Source organism: Electrophorus electricus, chromosome 14, assembly GCF_041902795.1.
Source record: "Electrophorus electricus isolate QZ-2024a chromosome 14, ASM4190279v1, whole genome shotgun sequence".
In the NCBI taxonomy this organism is placed as follows: Eukaryota; Metazoa; Chordata; class Actinopteri; order Gymnotiformes; family Gymnotidae; genus Electrophorus; species Electrophorus electricus.
Genome location: NC_137510.1, coordinates 17546324 through 17571774, shown reverse-complemented (window position 1 = coordinate 17571774; position 25451 = coordinate 17546324). Strand labels below are relative to the sequence as shown.

The 25451-nt window shown below is 40.9% G+C and overlaps 1 protein-coding gene across 4 annotated transcripts in view; it reads left to right on the top strand.

Moving 5' to 3' along the window:
• The window catches only part of grik2 (glutamate receptor, ionotropic, kainate 2), a 120899-nt gene that overhangs the window by 60942 nt on the left and 34506 nt on the right, over positions 1 to 25451 (top strand). For 3 of the 4 annotated variants that reach the window (XM_081696218.1, XM_027015447.3, XM_027015464.3), the window contains 7 exons: positions 4801 to 4944; positions 6906 to 7013; positions 7790 to 7903; positions 13963 to 14169; positions 15917 to 16140; positions 20914 to 21032; positions 23146 to 23363. In XM_081696218.1, the coding sequence (XP_081552344.1) occupies positions 4801 to 4944; positions 6906 to 7013; positions 7790 to 7903; positions 13963 to 14169; positions 15917 to 16140; positions 20914 to 21032; positions 23146 to 23363 (1134 nt within the window). Of the gene's footprint in view, positions 1 to 4800; positions 4945 to 6905; positions 7014 to 7789; positions 7904 to 13962; positions 14170 to 15916; positions 16141 to 20913; positions 21033 to 23145; positions 23364 to 25451 lie in introns of those variants that run through there. The other variant, XM_081696219.1, reaches the window with a different exon arrangement.

Below are 25451 nucleotides of genomic sequence, written 5' to 3'. Positions count from 1 at the left end.
CATGATCACTCGCTGATCACCTGGGATGATGAGATACCCGTAGCCCTCCAAGGATAGCTCATTTGGACATGGAACAGAGCAGGCTGGAATATTAACTTTCAGCACCATTTGGTGCGCAAACAGATATTCTATCTCTCACTCATTTATTCTCTCTCTCTCCCCCTATTTCTTTCTCTCTCTCCAACATTTAACATTTCTCCAACTTGAGCTATGGGGATCATCTGAATGCACATAATTTCATTTGTTTATCGCTCCTTGCTTCAAGATAAAAAGTGTTGCTCATCAATCTGTGTACAGCATGCCATGACACCCACCCCTCCCCCATCCCAACGTTAATTGCAGTCAGAAGGAAAATTCCAGAGGCTGACACATGGACGTTATCTATAATGTGGAAATTTGGATAGAGAACAACATGGTCTTCTGGAGGTCACGTCACCAAACGAAGAAACAAAATTAATTCTGCATTAATGATTTTGGTCAGTATCACAGATTAATCTGACCTATGAAAGCAGACTGGCTGCAAGGGATTTGTTGCTGAGAACAAAAATTTATTTTTTTTATTAATTCTACTGAGCCTGAGAGAAATGATGTTTTTGCCAAACCCGTGGAGTTCCGGAGTGTTCCGTTGCTCCCTACTGCTCCACCACTTTTTCAGGCTGTTTATGTTTCAATCAAAGGAGCCAAAGTGGTGTGACTGTGAGCAAGCAGTGCAGGTCCCCTTTCCACCAATAAATACTGCAGAATTATACAGACTGAGCCTTGCTAAACCTACACAGAGCTACCTGCGGAGTCAGGGGAATAGTAGCCCAGTTTATAGTATCATAACCTGAAATGCATATTGTTGAAAAGGGGGCTGTAGTTCCCTATGCCACACAGACAGGCATTTTTGGGCTCTCTGTCCTTAAAGAAACCCCACTCCCAGACCACAGGCCGATATCTTTGACTTCTCCCGGCCATCTCATTATCTCCTTGCTGAAATATCCCACACCTATTTCTGATAAACCAATCCATGCACATGTGTACTTCTCAGTTATCCTTGGTGGTTTGTGAAGTCTTATTGTATTATAGTGTTTTTCTATACTAGCTATTCCTATATGCATAACCGTAATTCATAATTGAAAATTACTTATGCTTTTGCTAATTCCTGGTTTATTCATATTCCTCATTCATCTCAAAGTTGTTTTTTTTTTCTATTTCTAGTATGCTTTTTTTAGCTGAATAAATTATAAATATGTCTTTGTCTTTGAAATGCCTGCCAGCATGGGGCTTTAGACTTTTATCATTGCACTGACATTATTTTTTTAATTTCCCTTAAAAAAAGCAACAAAAAAAACCCCTCACAAAGAAAAGTAACACTTCACACATTTATCGTACTAAAGTCTCTCGTGTACTACACCCCCAGTACAGGCCACTAAAGCCACCCCACAAAAGCTGAAGAAAAAAAGGAAAGACAAAGCCATCTGACCATGGAACGAGCAGATGCTCCTCAAACACATGCCTGCTTTAGCTTAGCCAGAATATCTGCACCAGTTTCATTTGTTAACATCTTTTTTTTACCATTCCTTATAACAAAAATTATTTTGTACAGATTCTTTTTTTATTAGTAAAGTTTTAGCATCAGTTAACCGATCTTGATGTTCTTGACAACTGATCCTATAAGTGAGTCATAAGATTATGTTCAAATACCATCTAGCCTACCTCACTACATGGTCTGAAATAATATTCACTACTTGGGTTTGGCAGGTCATTATTTGCTTTATTCTTTTGTAATCTGAAATTTTGTATATTACAAGCAAACATTAACATTCAACAGTTTCCATGTTAAAATAGCCACCATGCCCAAGCAGAACAATTGCTCCATCCTTCTCTACCTACCTGTAAATGAGCTACACGTATGGATTGTAGGCATGGAGGTGGAGTTTGGATTTAATTCTGCAGTGTGGTGCTCTACAGTTCTGTGGGCTACCTGGCTGAGGATATGCCATCATCCATGGAGAGATCATCATCCTTCACAGTGTGAGAATGCAGTTGTCAGCTTCTGCTTCCTGCTTTGTCTGGAAGGTGCTGTTGCAGCAGGCCATGCTGGGCTTGGGAGCAGGGCTGAGCTAAGACAGGGGGCACCTCTCTTCTTCCCAACACTCGGATCCTTTTTCCACGCTTCACTTAACAACCAAGAACCTCTAGAACAGCCACTTCAGGCTTCAGCATTTTAACAATTCATAAAACTGTTGAAATCAATCAGAGGCAAGAAGATTTATTAAACCTCTCACTGCCGGCTGGGAGAGGAAGTGAGAATGAGGCGTAAAATGAGAAAGGCGTAAAAGAGAATGTGTCAGGGGTAGGGCTCACATTGGCTGACACAAGGGAAAAGCAGCTTTTAAAGCATTTAGCTTTAATTTCATTCAGGAGTGACATAATTGATTTTAATGAGATGTTTATAGAGTGAAGTGGCTGTGTTGCTAAATCATTTGCCAGTCTGCCTGTCGGGCTTAGCTGAGCCTCGCACTGGGGAAAAGAACAGCACACTCCAGGTTGTGTCGCCAAAATTCAATGGCATCTGCTCTCTTACTCTTACTCACTCTCCCACTCTCCCTGTCTCCATCTTCTTTTATCTCTTTCTCTTTCTCTTTCCTTCTCTTACTACATCTCTCCTCGCTCTCTCTGTTCTGTTCAGTTTACTAAGTTACTGATATCCATTCTACAATATGCTGTCTAGTAAAGTTTTTGTGTAAATTTGAAGTTTCCAGCCCCTTTTTTTCCATTTGTGCTTTTGCTATAGTGGAAAGTTCAAATGTGTGATACACACGTCCCTGTTCCTCCCTGCACCGTGCACTCTGCTTCCTGTTCCTCCCTGCACCGTGCACTCTGCTTCCTGTTCCTCTCTGCACCGTGCACTCTGCTTCCTGTTCCTCCCTGTACCGTGCACTCTGCTAACTGTTCCTCCCTGTACCATGCACTCTGCTGCATGCTCTTCTATGTTGGTTGTTGGGCAGAGGCGTCATATATAGTGCTAGCCAGGCAACTGGATTCATAAGACTTTGATGAAATTCTAAACAAAACAAAGCTCCCAGGAGAGATGCAGGCACCTTGTGCGCTTTGATTCTGCCCCACTGTTCTGCCCAAGTCGGACTCACAAAGGAGAGAATGGCAGTGTTCACTCAGTATTCAAGAGGAGGCCTTGTCTCCTGTTCTTCTGGTGTTATTACTTATTTATTATTCATTGTGCGTGTGCAGCGCTCATCGACTCTGTGCCGGGACAGAGTGTGACGTGCGCACGCTGCAGATGGGCGATGCTCCAGAGAGCTGCCGCTGTCTCCTCTAAAAGTCCAACAGACACCTCGTCTGGGGCCCATGGTGGCACTGATCATGGGGTGGTCATGGCTGCTGGTGGGATGATTTAGGTGAGAGGGTGTCGCAGTCCAGGCCTCTGACTCATTCTGGTACCATTTTGATTGATTGACAGACTAAGCTTAGTGAGCAAACGATTATGAAGTGGTGCTGAGTATTAGTGACCCAGTGATTGGTAGGCCATCAAACATCCTTCCACATGCACCCACCCATTGCCTGCACCTGCAAGCGATCCTGACCACCAGCTGGTGACCACAGCAACCCCCCACCCCTTGCCCCACATTAGCGCCGCAGCCTGGAGCCCTCCACCCTGCGGCACTTTCACACTTGCTCCCTTTCATCAACACCCTCTCACAGGCAGATTATTAATATCACACTCCCCTCCCACCTACAGCCATCAGGAAGCCGTGTCAAAAGCAGCACAGGCATGCTGGGTGTGAGGAGACTCTTTATCTGCCCATTTCAATAGGTGTCAGCCTACAGTATCTGCCTCAGCTTTGTAGCTCTGTCACAAGGCAAGAATGGCCTTTACGAACGTGAATTGTTCGCCATTTTCCTGAATGTTGTGTGTTATAGTGTTTTTTGTGCCATTTTCAGTAGAGAGCAGGCAGAGAATGTCCTCACAATGCATAACATTATTGGTGTGCTCTAATATTTGATTTGTGGTAAATCTAATCTAGTTATTATTTGGCAACAGTTGTACTGACTATGTTTTGGGCATGACTGACGAAATTTTTGTAAGGGGAAAGCAGTTTGCGCCAATGCTTAGGCTGACCAAACAGATGGAGCAGAGTTCAGCCCATATGCCTGCAATCTTCAGCCATGCTGATTTATCTTTGATTGATATCTCCACAAACATGCAAAACATCCACCAAGCGATTCCACCACATTATTACAGCTGAGCTGTCTTTAGTTCTAACCTTGCATCTAGACAATCATAGAGAAAAGCTGGGAAATGACAGGTTTGGGCATGATTTATTCAATAGGACGATTTCTGGCGCACCCCCAGGCATGATTTCCATACCAACAAATGTTCAGAGTTGTGATTGCTTTTCAATCATCCGAGACAAACACTAATTAGATTTTTTTTTCTCCCTTTTTGGCCTGTGGAATGGGAGGTTTCAGCTATTGGAACATATGAGGCTTCCTGGCAGTCAGCTGTCAGATGCTCTGAGCCATACCCTCACCCTGCTCTTAATTCCAGTCTACTTCTATGAGTGACTGTTGTCCTTTGCCAGTAACAGTAGGGCTTTTTGTACTGTCTCTGTTAACATGAGTTAACAGGTAGGGCCATTATTGCTTTGATGATAGTCAAGTCAGGAGAGATGCACTTAAGGTACCAAGTCTGGGTACCAGAATGTCCAGCTTTAATGAGTCTAATGGGGGTATATCTCTGCATGCATGTTCTTGTGTTTGTGTGTGTGTGTGTGTTTGTGTGTTGCTCTCCCCCAGACGGATGCGGCGCTGATGTATGATGCGGTGCACGTGGTGGCTGTAGCAGTGCAGCAGTCTCCACAGATCACCGTGAGCTCCTTGCAGTGTAACCGCCATAAACCCTGGCGTTTCGGCAACCGCTTCATGACCCTCATCAAAGAGGTACTGCGACATGCCTAAGTCAGGCACTATGCATTCTTAATCAGGCCTTACAGCTTCACAGTCTTTCAGTCATTGTCAGGTTCAAGAACAATATCTTTACACCTCTGAATATAAACCAGTCCAAGTATTGTCCATCCAGTTAAATGAGATAAATGATGAACTCAACAGAAATCACCTGTTGAAGTGTTTTGGCCTACAGCATCACTGATTTAGCAGTTTTTGAGGTTTTAAATAATCTGAGATTTAACAGAGACTTGGGTAGCATGCCTATCTGGGTTGTCTTGGATCTTAGTATGGCACATTGGCAGACGTCACAAGATCATGCTTGACCAGCTGCAGAACTGGCCTGGCCTCTCTGATCTTGCCTTACACCAGTCCACATCCCACCTGGGGGTCAGATTTCAGATTGCCTCAAAGCTAATATTTTGGTCTTCATGGACAGTGACTGCCCTAACACCCACGAACCATCAGTACTATATGCAAAATGGCACACTATCACCTCCATAATATTTCTAAGGTCAGTATCTCCATTGTTGGCAGTAAGAAACTTGACTGGGCTACCGTAATGTTTTCTTATCTAGCCTACTCAAGGGATCTATAACACATTTACTGTGAGTTTAGAATTGTTCTGCCAGAATCTGCACCAGAGTGAGGAATCTCATCACAACAGCTCCTAAATCCCACATTTACAAACAGTATAATTAATTAAAGATATATATAAATATCTTATGACTTACATATCATATCATATGTAAGTATTACAGCAGGTGTGCTTCCTGGGAACAGTCCCCAAGATCTCTAGAAGGAATTTAAATAAAATAAACAAATAAGTAAACAAGCAAACAAAATAATAATAATAATAATAGTTATTATTATTATTATTATTATTATTATTATTATTATTATTATTATCATTATTGTTGTTGTTATTGTTATTATTATACATTTTCTCAATTCTCCTATTGAAAATAAATCTTAATTATTGGTAATTATTCTCCCTTGGGCTAGTGTGAAAAAAAGACAGGGTGTCTAATATGAGCCCTCTGTCATTTAGGATCAGGATTTTGTAGGCTATATTTAGGGTGGCTAAGCCCTAGGAATGTATTTATGTGTGCTATCACAGACAGCTCGCTTCAGCTCAAGGTGCTGCACTGCACAGGTTTCTGATACATTAAAACACCCAAAGACCTGCTTGTCTGTGACTGCAATGCAGATCAGCTCAAATCTCTCCACTTGCCAGCCTGCTCTCTCCCTCTCAGCTACTCCCTCTTTCCCTCTCCGGTATCCTTTTGTGCTTTGACTTCAAGTGGAGCGGCTGGACAGTAACCCGGGCCAGCAGCACGGAGAGCTCAGCTAGAGCGGACGAAAGGAGCTGTTGTTTAGCCCTGGACACCTGCACGTAGTGCATGGTCTCTTTGAACACAATGGAGATTTAATCTAGTTTAACACCCTGGATCAGCTAAAGACACAGATAGAGCATGTAGGATAGAAGTAGTTTCAAGGAAGTGCATTACAGAAGATGAATGCAGTTCAAATTCAGTTTCAGTACAAATACAGTTTTGTTGAATTTATGAAGTGAGGTAAATGTTTGAACACAATTTTACAAAAACACAACAAGAGTACATAAACAATAAATACATAGTAATATGATTATTCCTGATAATACTCACAGGAATCTTACTCACAGGAACTCACAATATGAAGAAACTGCTCTGATACATTCTTGCTGGTCTTTTTGCCTCAAAAAAGTCACAATCTTAGATATCTTAAGATATTCTTAAATGTGTGTCCTTGTGTACATGTGTGGCATATTGTACTCGATGTGTGTGAGACCGAGACCTGTATGGTTCCTGCTTTTGTGACCTGCTTGAAGGTGAGCTATATGTTCCAATGAATAATGAAATGGATTCTTCTTGGACACTACTGCCTAATCATCAAGAATATTTTTCTCACACCTCTAGGCCCACTGGGACGGCTTGACCGGACGGATAAATTTCAACAAAACCAACGGCCTGAGGACAGATTTTGATCTTGATGTGATCAGCCTGAAGGAGGAAGGACTGGAGAAGGTAGCAATGCCAACCCTCTGTGTAGAACATGCCTTAGCCTGAACACAAGTTGGTGTACCAGTACACATGGGCAGCGCACTGTAAAAATGGCAAAACTCTTCATTATTTGCACATCCTTCTCAAGAACACAGAGTACACACTTATGGACCTACGCGCATGCACACCCACACTCGTAGAGTTTCCCTCTCAGCTGCCTGTGGCTTCCCATTTTACTCCCACGTGTGTCTGCACCTCCATGAATAATTTACTCTATTAATAAAAAAACCCTTCAGAAGCCCTCCAGCCTCATGAAGGCGGTATTAAAGAGTTGATTTGCAATTACAAAATACAGCTTAGGTATTTTCCAAAGGCATCTGAAGCACTTTGTTTTGGAATGGACAAGAGTGTGTGGCCCCACTGCTCTTTCTGTGGAGCCCACAACCCTCAAGAGCATCCTCAGGATTTATTATGGAGAGGACACATTCTGCCACCCATGAGCCTCTCTATGTCATTTCTTCTCTGGATTATGCAGCACCTTATCTCTTACATCAGATTCACTCTTGCATCATGTTAACCCTCACATAACATTAACCCTTACATGATATTAACTCTTACATCATATTAACCCTTATATAACATTAACTCTTACATCATGTTAGCTGTTGCTTTACATTAACTCTTACATTACACTAACCCTTACATCACATTAACTCTTACATCATGTTAACATTACATCATAAAGGGTGATGTTTGCTGGGAACATGTGAGGGCACTGATCTCTGGCATGATCTTTGCAGATTGGAACATGGGATCCAGTAAGTGGTCTGAACATGACTGAAAGCCAGAAAGGAAAAACTGCAAATGTCACAGATTCACTGACCAACAGAACGCTATATGTATCAACAATACTGGTAAGTATGGCCTTTGTCTTGTGTTTCCTTTGTGTTGTTTTTTTGGGGTATATCTTTTCAGGTTGTTACTATATATTGTAAACTAGTTATTGTAAGCAGAAAAAGTCATTATCATCAGTTTTATTAATCTAATTTCATAGTTTAGAAAGATGACAAATCTGAGATGCCACCATCTTTGGGTTATACAGACAACAAATTGTCTTCTTGATAATTGATTTGACTTAGTATTGGACTTGTGATTTGAGATCAGAATGTCTAGATTAAATTAATTAAATTAATTGATGAAATTGTCAGAATGTCTTGATTAAATTAATCAGAATGTCTTGATTTTTTACTTTGTGGTACTCTCTATTTCAGATCTAATTTACCACCTTATAATCATTCACTCTCTGTTAAGTTTACTTGCTTTATAATAAATTAGTAACATTCCATTAATTAACAGTATATTAATGCTCTTGTGCAATCACTGCCTTGTTTCTTGATCACAAGCAGATCACAAGCAGATTTGTAATAGCATGCCCTTTTGATAAAGCACATACATAGATAGAGCATTTCCCCATAATGCACCATGCCCCCTAGCGGGCATGCGGGCGTCCCCAAACGGGCATACTCAAATAAATTACTTGATAAAATCGAATATTCTTAAAGTACAGTACATTTATCAACATAACACTTCTATATATATATTTATATACATATATAAATAGGTGAAAAATTAATTTTGAAATTGCTGCACCACTGTTCTAGTCTTCAATAACTACGTGAGGCCCTGTCAGTAAAATGGAAGCAAAGAGGAGTGATAACAGTGATGGTTATAAAAACGCAGCAAGTGGGAAGCTGCTTTGGAATGGATTGTGATAGAATAATAGCTATGGTGTGTTCATGCCACCAGGTTTAAGTGAACAAATGAATGTCAACCCAAAGTAGTGTAAAATGAGTTTGCGTAAAATTTAAAATTGGTTGCATATCCATCAGGGTTTTATGAATGTGCCAGAAACAAGAGTGGAAAAATGGAGGCATGTTTACAGAGTAGTGAGAGCTCCATGACAACAGCATGACTTCACAGCCTTAACCCCATCCCTATCTTTCAGTGTGAAATGTTCAAAAAAAATCTTGTGTCCTAGGAAAGACAAACAACTAATTAAAAAGAATCCAATATGTGCTGTTTTTTTTTTTTACTTTTCACACGCAATATATCAGTGGCCGATCACAATGAATTAAGCAGTACAAATCCTTGCTCTCTCTGACAGATGCCAGAGGATCAAAGGTGTCACAAATGAAAGAGAGAGAGAGAAAAAGAGAGAGATGTGGTTGTAGGGAGAGAGAGCTAGAAGACAGAGGGAACTAAATGAAGAAAGTCAGCGTTTGCATTAAAGTTGAATATGCTCGGGTTTGCTAGAACCTCCACTGTGCAATTCCTCTGTGAAAAGTGTTTTTAATGGGCCTGCAGTGAATATAAACAAGCAAGAACTTTGCCCTGGGGTCTTCTGGAAGTGATAAAGAAGATACCTCCATTTTAGAGGGGAAAACTGTCTTCTGTCTTTTTAAGGTGATCATAATAGTAGCTATATTCAGTAAGCCCATCGATGAACAAGAACACTGAATACAGATTTATTCCACTCAAATTTACAGACTAAACAGAATGCTTTATATTGCAGGTAAATTAATTCATCATTATCTACTTATCCTGCCTGTCTTTCTGTCAGTTGTCTACAGACAGATGCCTAGTCTACTTCAGTGCCTCAAAAGAGCATTATATTAAAGGCTTTCTCTTAGTGGTGAGGCAGTGTTGTGTGTTATGTACTGTATTTTTGTTCTTAAAATCCCTCAGTGCAATCCTATTAAGCAACATGAAACCCTGCAATCAGAAGCATGTGGCTCATTCTTGTTAATTTTATGTGCTATAAGGCTATCACAGAACAACACAGCAGATCACAGCATGTGATCAATTAACCTAAAATAAATTTTAAAATTAACCGCTATCATGTGTATATCATGTCTTTGTGAAAAACAAAATCCGTTAAAGAAGAAAAGGAGAACAACTTTGAGGAATGCATTTCTACTGCTCTTTCTCCCAGAATGCAACTGTTTGTGTAGAACTGTCTCTCTTTCAATAACACTTTTTAATTAAAGACAGAGTAAAATTTCATCTTCTGGGTTTTATATTAATTTATATTTTATGACAATTATATTCACATTCCCCTCACCATTACTACATCTTCTCCCCCTCTTATGGCACGTTACACATTGGCTAACAAAACACACTGGATTTTGGAAACATTTTTTTTTATTTTAGTCACTTTAACATAACTTTTAATTAACTTTAATAAGCAAGTTTGAAATTAATGTTATAGTTTAGACTAGGACCATGCTTAATTTGCATAGTAGAATGATCAAGAAAGCATAGATATAAAAAAGTAATATCAGCTATAATAGCATAAAATCACATTCTCTGTCTGGAGCTTGCAAAAATGATAGGATTAAAAAAATAGATCTAAAATCATGTTCACATATTGGTTACTTTATCTTGCAAACTATAAAATCTAATGTACAGTAGTCTGTGAAGGGATAACAAAAAAATAACAAAATAAGATAAATAAGGGGTCATAGAATGTTTAATGAACATAATGGAATTAGCATGGCCAAAAATTATAAAGCAAATCAGGTATCCCTGGCTTTAAAATGATAGAAATAGCAATATCACTGGGGGATAGCTAAAAAGCAAAGGGGTATAAAGGACTGGTTTTTACATAGGTCTTTTTTTTTTTTTTTTGACATTCCCAAATCACATTCAGTGGCTCTAACTTGAAAACTGCAACTATGGCATTGAATCTTACATGGCCTGGAACAAAAGACAAAGCACTTTCTGAAAAATCTATATTTACAAATGATCCAATAAAGCTGAAAATATTGTCAGATTATCAACATAGAATAAACAGTTGTGCTTTTCATTTTCCTGAGGAGGTGATCCACAGCCATTGCCGGGCCTGGCTCAGGTGATGCTCATTAGTAATAAACAGGTTTGATGTGTTAATAAGCCTCATGGCTGTTTATGATAATTACTGTCTTTCAGAGCAGACAATAGGTGAGAGGTTACAAGAAGTTAATGGGCTGACAAACACAGCATTGTGTTCAGTGTTCATCGAGCGAGCTTGCTTCAGATCTGCGTGCTCTCAGGGCAGGATACATGCGTGATTCCATTGCAGTGGCATGTAGGTATGGTATGTTCCAGATGTCAGAGAGGTGAGGGCATAGACATTCTCCTGTCTCAGGACTTCTTTACTACAACTATCATATGCAAAGTTAAGAAAAGTGTCTATGGTCATATTCCAAGGTAAGAAATATCAACTTATTGAATCCCCTGCGACCATGCATTCTGTGTATTGAAAGATTTGTCAAGGGTTTTTGCGAAAACCTAAATATATATTTGATTTCCTGTCCTTTCATTTTTGGTAGTATACTTCCAATACAAAGCCTTGCTAGGTATATCAAAGAAAAGTTAAATGTTCATGTTCAAGCCAATAAATATAGTATGCATGCAGCATGTGTTTGGATAGAGCAAAGTATAAGAGCAGAAGTGAGAAAGGAAGTAAATGATATGCTCCCTGTCATGAGTTCAAAATTCTCTGCAAATGAATTGAGCTATTCATGAAGTGATCAGGATACAGACTATACTGATATTTTCAGTGCTTTCTTGAACTGCCTGGTGAAGTGTCCTCCATGTCCTAACATTGCTTGGCCTCTTGAATGCTATGAATAAGAATGTTTCCCCCATTACTCTGTCTATTTTGCTGGCAGGTAAGCCCTCTGAATTTGACTCCTTTCAGCTGCTGCAATTGAAATTATGAATAGGAGACAGCCATTGAGCCTTGCCTCTCCAGCATTCTGTATGTACTGTAGAGAGAAGGACAGCACAGCCTCCCAGCATGCACTGATTCCACTATTCAGCACCAGACAAGAGTCACAATACGATGTGTGGATATAAAAACCTTTGACCACAGCAAGTTATTGCTGCTACACCTCACTCAGCCACGAGAGATGCGCACACGAGCGGCAGCACCCGTGTTACCATGGTGATGCACACATGTGCAAACAGGACTTCCTGAGATGCAGTGCACAGTGAAGTTATACTTCATCCAGTTCACAGAAAAATAGCAAAATGCCTTATATTCACCAGTGGAGTTTCAGTATTTCATACCTTTGCCACGAATCATACATTGAAGCTGTGTTATAATTATGCAATATATAATTCCTGGATAATATTAATGCCTTTTTTGTTTTAGCTTATTATTTTTACTATAGTTTTAGTTAATTTTAAATGCAGGTTCTGAAGTCTGAAATTAAAATGTGTGGAATGTACCACTATAATTAATAAGAACTGCAAAGTACAGTAGTAACCATTCAGGATGCCAAATTCTGCTTACACTTTGACTGTGGGAGTCTGCTGCAGAACACTTTCGAAACACACTCTGTTATTTAGTATCTCTGTGTTCTTGAGAGAGAATGCTAGCTACCTGCCCCATGTAAACACCTTTCTGACCCAGTACATCATGAACCTGTACATCACCTCATGAATTATTATTACCATAGAGCTGTTCCAAGAAAGCCAATTGTATTTCCTCTGAAATCCAAGACATAAACTGTGCATAACACAGCCTGGATTCAGGCATCCCTGCATCTCTGATTCTGCTCATCTAAGTACTGTTGAGACTGAAGTCTACTTAAAAAAAAATATTACGGCTACCTTTCGGCTTACCTTTAAGCAGTGCCACTGAATCAAAGTAGACATTATACAATGTGCCAGCGTCTTAGCAAACACAAAAAGTAATTTTCTGAAACTGGTATAGTTTGCTGATAGGCATTCTGAATATATATGCAAAATGCTTCATTTATAGCCATTGAGAACTGGCTAATGTAAAGATTTCATCCTACATGTACGTGAGACACATGGCACAGTCAGTTGTCTAAACTTCTCAGGAAACATCCAGTGAGTAGTAAAATGAAGCCAGATGTTAGTTTATGTTAACTACAGTATGTCATGAAAGAAATTCCTGAATGTGTGTTTGCGAGAGGGAATGCCATAGAAAAAACAACTCAGATATTTTAAAAAATTAATGGAAAATATGTGATCAATTATCTTGTTCAACAACCTAAAGAATTGATGGTATCAGAGAAAAAAAATGTCTTACTGCACAAGAATAATAAGATAAAGAGCAAGGGGTTGTAAGTTCACATATGAAATTAATTGAGGGTGTAGATCTGCTGTGAAATGGCAGTCCCTCATTGGTTCATTTTGTTTATGAATATTCAGGAGCAGGGTGGGGTGGGGGTGGATGAATGCTTATCTCTCTTTGGATATGTTCCACTAGCACAATGTGGATCCCTAAAGTGCAATGCACCAACCTCTGATAGTGTAACCTAAAAGCTTGTACTCTCACTGGGAACTGTCTAATACATCAAAGGCATCAGTATGATTTCTGCAGTCCCCCTCCTCAGCTCACACTGCTGATAATGTTTAAAAGGCTAGTCTTGAAAACAATTGGTTTTTCCAGTAATTAGATTTAAGAGGCACACAACACCTGCTTATTAATATGTTCACTGTTTGTCTTATTCAGAGAGAGCGACAGAGAGAGAGAAGGAGGGGGAGAAAGAGTGTGTATATATTTGTAATCTCCCCAGGTGCTAGTTCCTAACAAAGTGAGTCAGCTGTATCCTGTGCTGCTCACCCTTTATCAGCACATCTTATCTTATTTCAGAAGCATCTGCTGGCAGTGAGCAGAGCAGCCTGAAGTGGTGCTCCTTAGCCCTGGCTGAGCGAGGCGCAGAGCAGATAGGGAGGATTATCTCTTATTATGGCCATGCATCAGTCTCCCCTGCCTTGCCTTGTCCACCATGGAGAGAGTGTGTGCTTCTGTGTGTGTGTGTGTGTCTTAGTCCTCTAAACAGCAGTTGGGTTTCCCTCCCCCCTGTCCCAGAGATCTCGTAGCCTAGTGAGTCTCACCTCAGTCTCCCTGCTCAGAGATGATCCTCCCTCCATCCCTCCCTCCCTTTCCCTGCAGGAGGAGCCTTATGTGATGTTCAAGAAGTCAGACAAGCCCCTGCATGGCAACGACCGCTTCGAGGGCTACTGTATTGACCTGCTGCGTGAGCTGGCCAACATCCTGGGCTTTGTCTATGAGGTGCGGCTGGTTGAAGATGGCAAGTATGGCGCGCAGGAGGAGAGCACAGGCCAGTGGAATGGTCTGGTTCGCGAGCTCATGGACCATGTAAGATCCATCCTTCTGTTAACACACACCTTCTCTCACATCATTAGACTTCCTAAGCCATGCAGGAAAGCCACTATATTTACATTTATCCTTTGTACAAGATTATAATGTGTAAATGTGTGTGAATCTGGCTTTCTGTGAGTGTGAATGCCTGTGTGTACATGTGTAACACAAAGAATAGAACCAAGGACATAATAATTTTAGTAACTCCAGTAGTGACTGCAGACTGGATACGGTATAAAGCTTCTGGCATGAAATTTCCCCCATAGAGCTTATTAAACACTCCCCAAATCTCTCTCGCACACACATACTACCCAAGCTACCCTTGTTAAGCCTGGAAAAATAAGAGCCAGATAGAAATGAGCTCCACATGGGCAGAAAAATAACAGTCTTCACACACTCAATATACGATAGCTGACCCCATTACCGGTGCACACTATCCCATTGGCTGTTCCCACAACATCTCAGACATGCCTTTTAGACACCACCTCTATTGATCATGCAGTTATTGTGTGCGATTAGACTCAAAGCAGTGTGGGGCACGGGGGAGAAGAGCACACCACTGCAGCAGTCACTCGGCCTGCATACATCCCCCCCAGATGAGTGTGGGACAGATTATAATTGGCCTGGACAAGCTTGCAGAATGGTCTGGAGTCTGCAGTTTGCACAGGAGCAAAGAATGCCTTGAAGTGAGGGTAAAAATATCCCATCAAAGGGTTGGAAAATGAAAAAAAATGTAACAGGTAGCAATACAGCATCTGTTCACACTCTGCATTAAATTACCCCCTCTGAGAATAATTACAAGACAATTGAATAATTCCACACACAAACCTTTATTTTGATTAAATTTATGTAAATGGTCAATTGAACAGCATAAATATTAAATATCATTTTGTGGTACTAAACTAGTTGCAGTGGTGTTGTGATGTGGATACGTGAACTCATTCAGATTAGTGTGATGGATGGCAGCCTCATTATGCTCAGAACAGCAGAACAGGGTTGAAAAACATTTATTTGAGGAATGGTGAAAGTGACCTTGCTTTTGGTATCTCACATTAATGGGCAGTGAAGGACTGCAAATGAATTAATCTGACCTAACTGATATGGATATCAAGGTCTCAAACTTGTTTTTTTTTTTTTTTTTTAGTTTATTGCTTTTCTGGTTTGAAATAAATAATAAATGGATAATATGACAAGATAGACAGCTTTAATTTAAAGAAGTCACAAGGCAAATATTTCTTCTCGGTTCTCTGCTTTTTGTATTGACATAAAACATTTTAGTATAACTTGCAGTGTTTAGATTATTCAGGCATGAACCCCCATGTGTTTAAGGGCACTCTGATGTTCATGATTTCATATAATATCTTTATGGCCTTTATTATTCTTTTATCATGTATGAAATAGCAACTGTTCAACTCTCTACCATTCAAAACAACCTGATGTTGAATCCCATGGTGTGTTGAATGCCATAGATCAAACACAGCAGAAACTGGTTCTTAGTCATTAGAAGCCCTGCACCAGTAAACACTTTGCTAACTGCTGAGCTGGTAGCAGGTAAATCAAGCTCTTGGAGGGAAAGCGTGGGAAAGGAAAGATGGGGGAGGGGAGACTTTAAATTTAGACTTAAGTGCTGGTGGCCAGTCAGTGGTGTGTGAAGGTCCTGTTTTCTTAATTTGATTGCCTCTATACGCTGCTGCTGCTCTTGACAACCTGCCCATCCCTCTCCCATTGCATTTTTTATTGACAGAAAGCTGATCTTGCAGTGGCTCCCCTGGCCATCACCTACGTGCGCGAGAAGGTCATCGACTTCTCCAAGCCCTTCATGACACTGGGGATAAGTATTCTGTACCGCAAGCCCAACGGCACCAACCCAGGGGTGTTCTCCTTCCTCAACCCTCTCTCCCCCGACATCTGGATGTATATTCTGCTGGCTTACTTGGGTGTCAGTTGTGTGCTGTTTGTCATAGCCAGGTAACATGCCAGATCTGCCGACCTCAGCTACACATGCAGACATAACCCAACATCTTAACCTCTTTCCATTAACAGTATAATCAGTGTCTAAAAGCATCTGTCCTCCATATGCTGCTATGACATTTGAAGCTCACATCTCTGCTCACTTTAGATTTAGTGCCCTTGACTGAGAGTGGGGAAAGACCAAAATGCTCAAATGCTAAAATGGCATACAATGTTCACATGAAGGCGCCTGATAAGAGCAGGTCCTTGGGGGCTCTTCCCCAGCCAGATCACCAGAGGGAGGAATAGCTCTGTTGTGAACAGGACACAAAGGGAGGGATGAGACATTTGACCCGGGCTGAGAGAAAGGGCGAGCGAGCCAAGTCCTTCTCAGATGCGGTGGTGGTGGAGACGAGCGATGCTAAGCACTTCCTCCTCACCCAAGCGAGCTACTGCCTCAACAGCTCAGTCGCTCGCCAGTGCACGTGTGAAATCAGCCGTTTCCAGACACCATGTGAGAGGCAGAGCGAGAGAGCGCGCACGAGAGAATGCCGGTATGGGAGTGTAGGTGTGAGTGAGAGTGGTTGGCTTTTCCTGGTGTGAGCGACAACTTCCCCCTCATCCCTCGTCATCCCTGGTGTCTCTAGTTTGTATTCGCTTTTTTGTTTGGACATTTTCACACCCTGCTTCAAATGTCCTTGGCAACGTTCCCCATGAATACTGAAACACATGCATTTCAAGTCAACACTGTTCACTCATGTTTCTGTGTTCTAATCCTTCTGGGAATGTTTGTACAGTTGAATTTAAAAGAAGAGGCGATTGCTAGCATTTGAGTTGAATTAAGGGGACATTGGCTTGGTTGAGAGAAGCACTGCTGATGCTAATGTGGCCCAAGAGCTATTTTAACATGGTCCTAAATCCAGATTATTACTACATTGAGACTCCTCTTTCTTACACTAAACTATAATAAGAGACAACTTCTTCTCAAACACCAAACCTTTGCTGGGACACAGATTTCCCTTTATGGACTTGGATAGCTGCTGAGGGAAGTATAAAGTAACTTATAGGCCCAGTTTCACAGACTACGATTAGTCCCAGACCTAGACCAAAAGTTACTTTCAGTGGTGAATCACCACTAAAATTGCAAATTAGTTCAAAACTAGCGTTACTACATGTCTAGGAAACCAGCCCCTATATTCCTCAAAAACAGTGTCTGATTGAAATTTACTAAACAATAGGGCCATATATCAATATCATATTTAATGTGATAGAAATATAACATACTGGTTTTGTGTGTTATCATTGGCTGTAAACAGAATACAAATTTTCAGTTGTGGCACTTCAGGTTGTTCTTCAAATCATATCTCTTATATGCAATGCATTATTACATTTATTGTGAGTACCCCACAGATGAAGATGAAAGGAACTTATCTTTTTTGATAAACTGGAAATAACTGGTCTATTGCAAGCTTATGTAATTAAATGAATTCATTGTATAGCACCTATCTACAAACCAAGAACGGTGTTACTTGCTATTTGTAGATTTGCTCACCATTTGAAGCACGGTGGAGAAACCTCCAAAGCAAAGCCCTTGAGTTAACTCTAAAACTTTTGGGACAGCTTAGCCATGCTCTGTTAGCCCAAGAGTTTTATGGTTAATAAACGTACGTTTTTAAATGTTACTGGCAATATGATCACATGAGAGAATAACAAGCTACAACTGCCATCTAAGTTGGTTCAGAATATGCACCTATCACCATAACTGCTTTAAGTTTATGCTGGGTAAGTGAAAGAATCCTTTTATGTTGTTTGTTTCACTTTGCAGTCCTTTGAGAGAAAGGCGAAGTTAGGGCACACACAGTGGCATGTTGCTGTAGCCACACAGATTTTGACATTCCCCTCAAAACCCTAACACAAGAGCAGCACACAGTGTGGATTTACTATATATGTGTCTGTTTGTACACATTTATTTATGTGTGCATGTATTATTGCTTAGTGTGTATGAGTTACATATGTATGTGGTATATGTGTGGTGTGAGAGAGAGAGTTGGTATGTAAGTGTGTGCTATGGAGAGAGACAGGAGAGAGAGAGCGCACAAAATGACATAGTGGGGGCTAGCTGGTGTCTTCTACGGCTTCGCCATGCAGTATTTAGAACATTTCCTTCTGGGTACAATATGAAAATGAAATATCTGCATTCTCAGAAATCTTTTTTCATATCACCAATTGTTTTTGTTGTTGCTGTTATTGTTGCTTTGTTCTGCTCACAAAGTCTCCCTCTACTTTTCCTCCTTTCTGTGACATAGGAGATGAATCAGTTGAGGGGAGTATAACATGAGTTTGAACAGCCCCCTTTACCAGTTCTTTGGCACATTGGCATATATAACTGTAACCCAAATGATTATTAGACTGTGGCTATCATCAAGCATCAAAGACACTAGCCATTTGTGTCTGCCATCAAGCACCAACGACACTGCACATTCCTGAAATGACTCGCACTCCTGCATGGTCCCCCTAAGAAACAATGCATAGCCATGCCACATTCTCATCAAAGGCAAGCTAAATGATATACCGAGCAGCACAGAGGATCCAGAGACTCAGCTGGATATAGCAGACATGGCCTGAGCTAGCAAGAGTGCTGTCGACTCATCAGTGCACATCGGTCATGCATGCCAAACAGTTTCATTAGAATACCTTCTCAGATGCTTTTAATGTGCTATTATGGTTGCTGCAGTGTGCACACCTCAAGCATAAGAAACAAAAGCTGTAGTTATTTGTTGGAAGAGTAATGCCCTCAGGCAAGGTGCTGCAAGTCCTTATCTGATCTCCTTCATGTCCAGGTGGAATATGCCATAAAATGGGCTGCAGTAAAAGGGGATTTAACAGTGCACCAAACCAAGCATCGGGAGACTTTAAATAGAGATCAGAAAATGGAAGAGGAGACAAGGTCCATAACAAGGGGCAGCCCTACCTATGATTTGTGGAAGCATTTAGGCAGAATCCAATTAAGCTCACTAATTGAAATACAGTATTGTGCACTATATAGAGCAGAGATGAATGACTTTTCTATCATGTAGTGAAATAGTGTAATATCAATTAGGATCACCTTGCTTCCTTGAATTGAGTGGGCATGGGACTGAATGCAAGCGCTGCAACACTGTTTTAATATGCAGAATATGTTTTTTTTTTGTTTTTGTTTTATATGACTGAGCCTTCTGTCACTCCCCCTGATCCGATATGGTAATAATCAGTTGTGATCAATAATTTTTTTAGCAGGCTGGTTCTCGCAGGCTGATAAAAAATGTCCAGTGTTGTTGCCGCCTGCCCACGCACATGTCTCCTTATTCGTGGCTTATCTGTCCACGTTGACCTTGCTCAAAGTTTTTTCTTTGGTGGCTCAGATGCCCTGAGATAACAGAAGGTCATGGTAATTGGATAAATAGCTGCTCCCCATTGCAGCCTGGCTACAGCGCGCCTCTCTCAGACTGCTTTGGAATTCCTCTGGTACTGCGTCTTCACTCCGTGGTGCAGATGATAGCCATGCTCATCCACGTGCGCCACGGATGGTAATTGGCTTTTTGGTACATAATCAGAGGAATCTACCATGAGACCCTTGAGTGAGGAGTCTGGACCAACAGTCCTGTGCATCTCAGCAAGGTCACGATTCGCATGAACTCAATTTGAGATTGCAAATTGACAAGCAAGCAAATCTGCCACAAATTGACAGAGTAGACAGATTGATTTAAGATCAAGGATTCTTTTAAGCACAGGATTCAACGACGCTCAAGGGTCCTTGAGAAACTCGCAAATGATAGTCATGTAGCTTGTCAAATGAGAAGAAAAAGGGCTTGTATTAATCTGGTTTTATTGGCCAGTAACTGCAGCTAGTATAGTTTAAGGGCACTGAGCAGTGGCAATAATGTTTAGTTAGATAAACTGCAGCTGCTTCAGTGGCCTTGAGCGAGACTGTCCTTGTCAGGACTGCTATATAGAATTTTTTACCTTGACTTTATCCAAATATTTGCATTCCCATTTTCTTTCTTCATTGCAGAAAAAATTACATTGGAGTTAAATATGCTCTCGGGTTCCATACTCTTTAATGTTTGATTACTTACTCTTGTCTCACTGTCAGAATTTGAGATTCTTCTTAATTCTACTACACTAGCACAAACCAAATCAGGTCATGATGCTTAATTGTAGTCCAATCAATCTGTCCTAATGCAATGTCACTTTTGTTTAACATGAATAAATGGGGAATCTTTTTTCTCGAGTAAAATGCAGAGAGAAACGACGTGGTGTGGGAAGATGATGGGACAGACTTGTTTGCCACATTTTAATAAGCTTGTAAGATCTGGATTATTAGATTTTTTTCTGGGCATGGAGTGATTCAGATTTCATCGATTAAATTACAGGGTCAGTTGCCTTTGATGTGAATGTGTCAACATGCACAGTTCTATAGGAAATGGAGAGGAAGGAATTACAGTCTGAGTAAAAGGGCTGCTTATATCAGGTTTTACATTATAGTAGGAGCTTTGCAGCATGGGACTGTCTGATTAAAATGGCTCTAACCTACACTAAAGTCCCTCAGATTAATTTACCAATCATATCTCTAACATTTAAACCATCAAAACTCTGAACAGATTAATAGCACTAGATACAAAGCATTTTTTAAAATGCACGTCACATAACCATTGCTGTTAATCTGTCTCTCTTTATATCTGTTTAGGTGGATCTGCCTTTCTTGTTACTTTATCTGTACTAAACATGTGTGTTCTGTTTTGATCACCACAGGTTTAGTCCCTACGAATGGTATAATCCCCACCCATGCAATCCTGACTCGGACGTGGTGGAAAACAATTTCACGCTGCTAAATAGTTTCTGGTTCGGAGTTGGAGCTCTCATGCAGCAAGGTAGACGCCTCTGCCTGCCCACCCTTTGCACATGTCCCACTCTTTTGCTGGGGGAACAAATTGCTCTTATCAGGCCCACAACCATGCATGGGTGCCTCTGTGCATGTAGCTAGATGCAGTCTGATTGCTGGTCTATGGTCTGGATGGATAGGTTTGTGAGATGTAAGAAGTGAATGGAGTGTGATGGTTGGTGAATGTGGATAGAGGAGCTAGGTGCAACTAATCATGCATGCTCTTCCCTCATTATCACTATTGCCATCTGTCATGGTCCTGAGCAGGTAAGTCTAATCGTAGTGCTATAGCATATATCAGAGAGACAGAGGCGTAGTAAGAGACAGACACAGGGTGTTGTATTGTAGCCTGACCCTGTCTGTAGTTGGATTCCTTCTAAAGCCTGATGCCACATCTACTGGATGTCAGTGTTCTGAGACCATGAGATTGAAGACATAGGCTACACTGTGATAATTTTCACAATACTATGAGGTAGCAGTTCTGTAGAAACCAGTGATCATTTTTATGGATTAAGCAGGCGGCATGTGCATGTGTTGATTGTGTAGCAACAAAAAATTTACAAACAGGAGCAGAAATGTTTCATGAAGATTATGATATCTCACAAAATTATATTTTTCTTAGGATGTATTGTCCTGAATTTAGAGCTTATGAACTATGAACACTATATAAATGAAAATTCTGTTTCTGTGTTGTACCTTGTAATACTTTACCATAGTTCATCAAGGTGTGTTTCTGTAGGTATCTTTGAGAGTATTGGGTGATAATGAGAGCATTTCTCATGCTACACTTCCTGAGTGTGGGTTTCAGGATTGGTGTGTGTGTACTGCTTCAGAAGATGTGGTGTCAGGCTGATGAATATGGGACAGGCTTCACACTTTGTGCCTGTTTGCTGAGTAAGTAGCACTACACTGTAGAGAGGCTCCCCTGTTTGTGGCTTGACAGCCCCCAGAAAACTGTGGGATGTGGTGTTTGGACATGACGTTACCTTGGGTACATGACAGTCAGCCCCAACCAGGCTTGGTTAGGTCAGGCCACGACTGTGACCTTGTAGGATCAGACTGGTCCATAAGGTCCAGTGAGGGTAAGCACAAAAAGAAATGCTACAGATTCTATGCTTTGTCTATGCTCTGGCTTGTTGGCCTTTTATTTACTCTGTGTATCTGGTGTCCGTTCCTTTCATATGAGTGTTTGTCTGAGACGTTTTGCCAATGAGTAGTGTGGGTTGCGGAGTGGAAGTGATGATATGGTTTGCTGAATCATGTCTAACTGTGCACTGGACTGGTAGTACAAGAGAGTGATCAAACTCTTTTTCCCATTTTTATCAGCTGTCTAGGCAGGGATCTGGAGTTGGCTGTCATGTCCAAAATCTGGGCTTGAGTGATGGGTCGCTAGGCAGACTTTTAGAAAGTGAGAGTGGAACCATTCGTCAAAGGCCTGATTTAATTTCATTCAAAGCTCTCTTATGATTCATAGGAAGCATATCTTTCCCCAGCCCATCGCCAATTTCAGTTGACTGAATGTGCAAGATCAAAGCTTGCAATTGCTTCTTAATGCTTGAGAAGAAGCGCCACTTAACCTCCCTCCGTGTGCCTCCCCAGCCCCTCTCCAGCTAGCACATGCGTTTCTCGTCACCTATTAACCCACCCCTCCTCTGACATATCCTCACTGTTCTGCATGAAATTTCAAGGACAATAATGGGCAATGCCAGTTTCTTTTAAGGTGTGACTTGTCTCTTAGGAAATGTCAAATAGTGAAAAGACCCTTTGCTGTTTAAACTTTGACATAAAGCAGCTAGTCACTATTTGCTACCATACAACATAGTGGAATGCAGATTGCATGCTAGATAAACACGAATGAGCTTTCCTTCTTATGTCTGTTAGTGTCAGGGTGTGATCAGTGCAGACCTAGTACACAGTTAGAATGGTTGTTTCTCCCAGGCCTTGGTGCTCTGTGCACTGGCAGCCTCATCCTTGCCCTGCAACTCTGCTCTGCTTGGCAGTGTTGTGCTCAGACCAGGACAGGCCTGGTTCACAAGGTGCAAACCCACTCCAGCAATGACTGCTTGTTTCCTCTGACCTCGCTCTCTACTCCTCTTCGTTAGGATCTGAGCTCATGCCCAAAGCCCTTTCCACCAGGATAGTAGGAGGCATCTGGTGGTTCTTCACCCTCATCATCATCTCCTCTTACACGGCCAACCTGGCCGCCTTCCTCACCGTGGAGAGGATGGAATCTCCCATTGATTCAGCCGATGACCTGGCAAAGCAAACCAAGATTGAGTATGGCGTGGTGGAGGATGGGGCAACAATGACCTTCTTTAAAGTGAGTGAAAAGTGTAGTACTCAAATTGTTGTATCTTGTGTTTTATGTTTTTGTGTTTGTTTATTAAATCGTACATAGTATATATTTAAGATTGGTCTAAATATTTTCTTTGCAAAATATATTCACAAATACAGTAAACAGTTTTTTTCATAAGGAAACCTTGTAATGCAGAAAACTGAAGCTTGTTAGAAGAAAGCAAACAAACGAACAAATATTAACATCTGCAAGTGGACCTACAAGATTTATTTCTAAGTAGTTTTGGTGTCTTTCTATTGGTCCTTGTCAAAATGGATAGCAGGGATAGCAAGAAATTAAATGCCAAAGCCTAGTTGGTAAGGTCTTGCTCTGTAAGATTCCCTAACTCTGGTATCGCATCTATGAAATTATTGTTTCATCAGTGGTGAATGCTTCTACTAAATGAACACTTTTGATGCTTCAGAAATAGGCAAACTACATTTAGACAATAACAGCATTCAATCAATCAATAGAGGCAGTGGTAGCTCAGTAGTTAAGGTGCTTGTCTAATAATCAGAAGGTTTCCAGTTCAAGCCCTACCACCACCAGGTTGTCAGTTTTGGTTCCCTGATGAAGGCCATTAACTCTCAGTTGCTCAAGCTGTAGTCAGTCATAATTGTAAGTTTCTTTGGATAAAAGCATCGGCTTTTATCAATCTGCTAAATCAGTCAGTCAATCTTTTAACATTGTATTTGTTCATCTGGTTCGTTCAGGGTTCAGGTAGTATTCTCAATGCATATTTTTCATTCTGTAACCTCATAATAATATTTGCCTAATAGCAATGTGCTAATTTGTTACATATTGTAACAAAAAAACCTCTCAATATTAAATCGATATTACTTTAAACACTTAAGCTGTTTAAACAGCACTGCATGAACTAAAGTTAAACACCATTTAAACAGCAATGTCTAATGTTTTTAGTGTCAAATTTTAGAGTGATCTTGCCTCAGAATTATAAAGAACATATGTTTAAAAAGGCCTAATTAACACTGCCCTGCTCTTCCACCTCAGCTATCAGTTGTAGCAGGAGGCTTATGGGAGCTGCACTGGAGTAGTGACTTGTTTAAATACATTATATCTGTGGCATAGGTGATGTAGTGAATCAGTGCAGGAAATACATTTACATTTACCTGTCAGAGGCAAAACATACAAAAAAAAATTGTTTTTAGTAGAGAAGTAAATGAAGAAGTGGTGATTATTCAAATGCACTGAAGAGACTAAGGACGATTAAGTGTTGCTTGAAAACATGTGTCTTGAGTCTAAGTTTGAAGAGAGCAAGATACTCTGATGTACAGACAGGTAGTGGGAGTTCATTCCACAATGTAAGTGCTAGTACAGAAAAGAGTCTTGAGGCATGTCTTTCCTGTCTCTTAATGGGTATCGGTGGAGGCATGACGGGTGCAAGATATGGTGCGGGTTGAGACAAGTACTAGTAGATGGGAGCAAGAAGACTTTTGTAGGCAAGCATCAGGCTACTACATCAGGCTACTACCTTAAGCTGCTTCAGGAAGCCAGTGGAGGGAACTCAGCCAGTGGAATGATGTGTGTGAACTTGGGACGGCTGAACAAGTCATGTAGCTGCATTCTGTATAAACTGCAAGGGTCTAGTGGCTTGTGCAGGAAGGCCTACCAAGAGTGAGTTGCAGTAATCCAGTCTTGAGATAAAAAGACACTGGACAACTGAATATCATCTCTTGAAAGAAATTGTCCTGATGTTATTATAAAAGAGTGACCTACAAGTCTCGGCCATGTGGCCATGTTGGTAAAATGGGCGGACATTGATATCTGGTTCTTTTCTTGCATTTTCAGTCAGCGTGATAAGTGAGTTGTGACAGGGAGGAATCACTGGGAAATGTAATAGCCGTGTCTTGCTGAGGATCAGTTTCAGAGGATGGGCAGACATCCATGAAGAGAGAGATGAAATAAATTTAAAAACTTTTAAAGGATGAAGGCCACAGATAAAGGTGAAAATAAGTGCTTTTATGTGTGACCTGTACTAATTGGGGGCATTTTAACAGCTTCAATGTCATAATGGTGTGTCGCCACTGACAATAGAAATAATCCAGTCTACCG